Source organism: Pocillopora verrucosa, chromosome 2, assembly GCF_036669915.1.
Source record: "Pocillopora verrucosa isolate sample1 chromosome 2, ASM3666991v2, whole genome shotgun sequence".
NCBI classification, from domain to species: Eukaryota; Metazoa; Cnidaria; class Anthozoa; order Scleractinia; family Pocilloporidae; genus Pocillopora; species Pocillopora verrucosa.
In genome coordinates, this window is record NC_089313.1 from 9,252,693 (window position 1) to 9,257,608 (window position 4,916).

The 4,916-nt window shown below is 35.1% G+C and overlaps 1 protein-coding gene across 1 annotated transcript in view; it reads left to right on the forward strand.

The window, feature by feature from the left end:
- LOC131799566 (mitochondrial translation release factor in rescue) overlaps positions 1-2,792 on the forward strand; it is a 3,024-nt gene extending 232 nt beyond the window's left edge. The window contains exons 1-2 of the mRNA XM_059117281.2: positions 1-149; positions 1,687-2,792. The exon at positions 1-149 is cut by the window's left edge and continues 232 nt beyond it. Of these exons, the coding sequence (XP_058973264.1) occupies positions 1-149; positions 1,687-1,914 (377 nt within the window). The 3' untranslated portion in view covers positions 1,915-2,792. The remainder of the gene's footprint in view (positions 150-1,686) is intronic.
- Positions 2,793-4,916: the final 2,124 nt, after the last annotated feature.

Consider the following 4,916-nt stretch of genomic DNA (forward strand, 5'->3'; position numbering starts at 1 on the left):
ATTTGGTTTGTTTATATCACAGAATACATCTCAGCGAAGATGACTTGGAAGAAAAGTTCATCAAGGGCTGGGGACCAGGAGGTCAGAAAGTCAACAAAAGTAGTAACTGTGTTCAACTCCTCCACAAGCCCACTGGTATCACGATAAAGGTAAGACTAATTTTTTACTGGTGGTTGTGACAAGTTATCCTATGAGCCTTAGTGGGGAATATTGGACGACACTTGCTCATCTGATTTACTCATTCATTAAAGCAGAATAGGACATTTCCCCCTCTTTCCCTTGCTAATTTTGAATCATACCCCAAAGTATTGTGTAAAAAAAAACCTGTGTTTGCTGGTATTGATCCAGTTTTTGAAGTTTGCATTCATACACATGGAATTTGGACCTCTATCTGTAGTGTTAGCTCTTTCCTCATTTATACAATAGACTTGTTGTTAAATGGGCAAAAACTACAAATTGCACCATAAAACAAGTTTTACTTTAATACTGGGAAAATATGGCATGACAGCCTCTTATTATTGGTGACAATTATCATCCAAATAAAAGTGACGCTTCTAAAATTGTTATTCACAATCTATAGATGCTGATGATAACAGTTGGACAGCAAAATTCAAGTGTAGCTCAAAAAGAATGAAATGCAAATTCATGTAAATGATAAATGAACAAAAATTGTTTATTTAAATTTAACACCATTTAAGACTATGCTCTCTGAAATAAGTACCACGATATTATCACCCTGAATTCAAAACATACTGCAAGCATCCCAAACATCAATATGCATATTCTTCATACAACTCCCTAGACATTTCGTAGCATTCTGACAAGGAGAATTTGTTCAACAATCAAGAGCTTCTTTAGTTGGTGATCATCTCCTTTATTCTTATGACCTTAGCATTTGATTCAGGGGTGATATTGTAAGGAGAAATTAGATGTTAGTCACTCTTAGGGGTTAAAGGGTTATTATCCAACTGCACAAAGTACTGAGTACAAATAATGCATGAATAGAGTACAAGTATCCTGCAATACTGTAGGGTTATTTGGTTATTTGGTTATGTTGTACTTAAAAAAAACCTGTCTATTTAGTTGACTGTGCATGCTATATTTCTCTATCCACTTTGCTTTTCCCACCTTATGAGAAATGAACAGAAAGACTTCGCAGAAGCAGTTGGATAATAAATAACTTGTCAGACATTCTGGTGTATAGTATTGCTGAGTATTTTTACAAGTTGCACCACATTTTGATGAGTCAAAATAGGCCACAACTCATGAAAATACTCAGCAGTACTGCTCACCAAAACTTGTAATAAAATATATTTATGTGTGGCTTTTAACAGTACTAACAAGGAGTATATGACTACTACTGGCTTGTTAGCTGATTTAAAAAATGAGAAAAATAGCTGTACTTGTGATAAGTGTGCCACTTGTAAAAGTTTTCCAACATGCAGAGTCTGATTTGTTTCTCATGGGCTTGCAAGGGTCTTAATTTCCATAGATGTAACTGCAATGGAGTTGGATTCTTGTGGAATCATATATGTTTTCATTGGTGATTGCATAGCATGGTGTAACAAACATTTTATGTGGATTCAGGGCTATGTCATTTTTTTGTTAATCTACTAATCTTTGGAAAAAAAAAGAAACCTTAAATTAGCACTGAAAGGTGATGATGATTGTTCATTTTTATTTCAGTGCCATGAGAGTCGCTTACTTGCAAGAAACAGAGTGATTGCTAGAGAAATTCTGAAAGAAAAACTTGACTTGCTTTATAATGAGAAGGACAGTGTTGTTGCAAAAAATATTGCAAAGATAAGGAAAAGGAAAGCACAATATGCGAGGAAGAGAAGACAACAAGGAGAAGCCTATGCCAAAGGCTCACAAAACATAGATCCTGGACCATCAGATTTGGACAAAGGATGAAAAGTAGTATATTCATCCAGAAACCAAGGGCAAGGGCTTCACTGAGGATTTACAGAATAAAACTACCAATAATAAACCCTTTTTAATCTTGGTGGAAAAGCTTAAGTTTCACTTCGAGGAATTGACTCTCTTCTACAGTACTTGTCTAGCAGGTCCTGCTATAGTGTAAGAAAAAATTGACATCAGAACAGCTTCATTCTAAGGTGAACCTTGTAGGCCTGTAGGAAGGAAGTTGCCAAAGGTGCACATGCATCCCCTTAAGGGCTGCAAGAGTCTTTCTACAAGGATACTAGTGATTCAAAAGAAAGTGAGCTATTTTAAAAAAGCTGAATGCAAAGTAACTGTAGTATTCACATTCTGACTTGCTTACTGTGTATTTTGAAATGAAAACTAATTAAATTAACCATTTTAATTTTAATTTTAAGACACATGAAATTCAGTCCTAGACAGCCCAAAATTTTCAAGATTATGCAGTGTTTGCCTGAGACAAGTTCTAGTAAATTGCAAAACGATTGCAACTGACTTCTCAGTCTGTTACAGGATCAAGTGACCTGTCAGGGTACCCTTTTTGTTGTGCTGGTTCTTTAAAAGCACATATTTGAAAAGTTAGTCAAAAATATTGTTGGAGATAAGGAGGGTGGGTTTTCCATGTTGTAGTTTGTGGTTCAGTATAACCAATCAACAGATCTGTCTTTATTGCATAACATACAATATAAAATGCAGTCAACTTAGCATTATTTTGAAATACTGCAATTTTCCAAAAACAAGGAAAATCTGGAAAACATGGAAAGCCTGTTGGCCTCTGTTAAAGGAACATGTTCATACCTGGGACACAAGCCTAGTTCTTGTGATTGAAAAATTCTCTGTATCTGTTATCACAATAAAGACACCCTTCTATAGGCAAATGGTATGTTTTATTCTGACAATTCTGGTTGGCATGGCAAAGAGTGAAAAATGTGCTATTGAAAATGTGCAGCAACACTACAATTAAACTTGCTGCAACTTATTGCATTTGTACAGCAATAACAATGTATAATCAAAGGTTCTACTGTACATTACACGATCTTCACATCATTTTTCCTCATACATCCAAAAAAACCTCCTATGAGTTGACCAAGACAGAATTTCTCCTTACAGTATCAATACAATGTTATCAATACAATATCAAGTAGACAAGTGATGAGAATAATGGTTATATCTATTGGGGATAACTAGTTGGTGAGATACAATCAACAAAACCGTCATTGTAGGAATGGTATGCCAGACAGAATTACCATTGAGATCTTGGGAGTAACAGGGTTAAGGTGTGTCAACTCAAAAGAACAAAGCTAGGGGAGGTTGTTTTATAGTCATTTTATGGTTACTTCATGGTATTTCTCTTGCAAGAGTTAGGAAATGAACAATTTCCTAATCAGAAATGAGTCATCAAATTACATCTGTTACTTGATCTACATTAGCTAAACATTTGAAAGGAATACTTTCACAAGTATTGTTGCCATGAAAATCAGAAAAACTTCCTCTGGTAAATCATATAGTTTAAAATTGGCAGCAAACCATTCAACACACCATTGAATACTGGCAATTAATACATGTACATCTCTAACAATAAATAAAGGTGTCCTTCATATTGGATGATTACTTTTATTTGCAAATCAATTGTAATTATAAATACTATATCAATATTAGTTATATTTACTGAGAACACAATAGGTTTGAACCTCACAGCTCTAATTATACCTAGTCCTTCTACTGATATTCAATAGCACTTCACTGTTTTTTTTTATTTCTTCTTGTTGTTGTGGTTGTTTTTTTTCTTTTAAGTAATGTATGTTAAAGGAGAGGTTTGCTGCAGATATCATAATTTCCATCTCTGCCATTCAATACTCGTTGCTTTTAGGACCTCTTTCAGATCACTGACCTTTAAAAAAAAGTTTTCTCATGTGCTAACAATTAAGCTTCCAATGCCACCATTTTAAAAACAGCTCAGTAACCTGGCTGCATATGAATGATGGCAGGATACAAAACTTGTGCTTCTCAAACAGTTCTTGCTTCATTATCCACCTCTATGTCCTCATTCAGCCTGAGCTCATGTTCAAATTGATTCCATGTTGCAAAGTAAAGGTTTATTACTTCATATGTTAGCAGCCAAGTTGCAGAACAAAGTTCAAAGTGGTGACATCCCTGGACAAACTTTTAACACCTTTTACAACAATTTTCTAAAGGTTTAAGCTTACTATTAAAAAAATGAATAAAAACAGCAGCAAGAGAAAAATTTTTTGACAATTTTTCATTGCAGAGAGGAAAGTATATGCTTTCTGGAGCATACTTCTCTATCACAATATCATCTACATGATTGTATAGTTCTCTTTAGCTCCCAGGGTTGAAAAAGTTTGGACTTCAGAGATGGAAAAATGCATTTTTGAATCAGAGAATTTTGCTAATTGCTTGATGCAATCATACCTTTTCTTCTCCAGTTACAGCCTTTTCCATGGGCCACAATCTTCCAGCTTTCTTGAAATGTTACTTTTCATAACAGACATTTATTCCTGACAAGAGCTGACCTGAGTCATTGGTGCTACTGTCTTGCACATCTGTCATTTCCACGAGGCATTCCCTAACCAACACCCTAGCATGCATAATACCTAGGGAAATCATGAGAACCGATAACTTTGTAGAAGTCTAAAACTTTGCATTGGGATAGGTGGGGTCAAGGGTTGAAATTCATAGTCAAATAAAGGTACCAACCTTTCGTCACAAAAGACTTTAACGCACAAGTCCCTTTGCACAAGTTTGGGACCGTTCGCAACAAATTCTTAGTGGTCATTTCGCACAATATTATACGTGAGAGAAACATCAATATAAAAGGTATACTGATTGATACTGATAAGACATTTCACCGTCACAAAGATCCAACAGCTGGAACGTATACATTTATTTACATAATAACTTCCACTAGATCAAAATGCCTCTCGTGACCACGATCACTATTCTTCCTAGAAGAA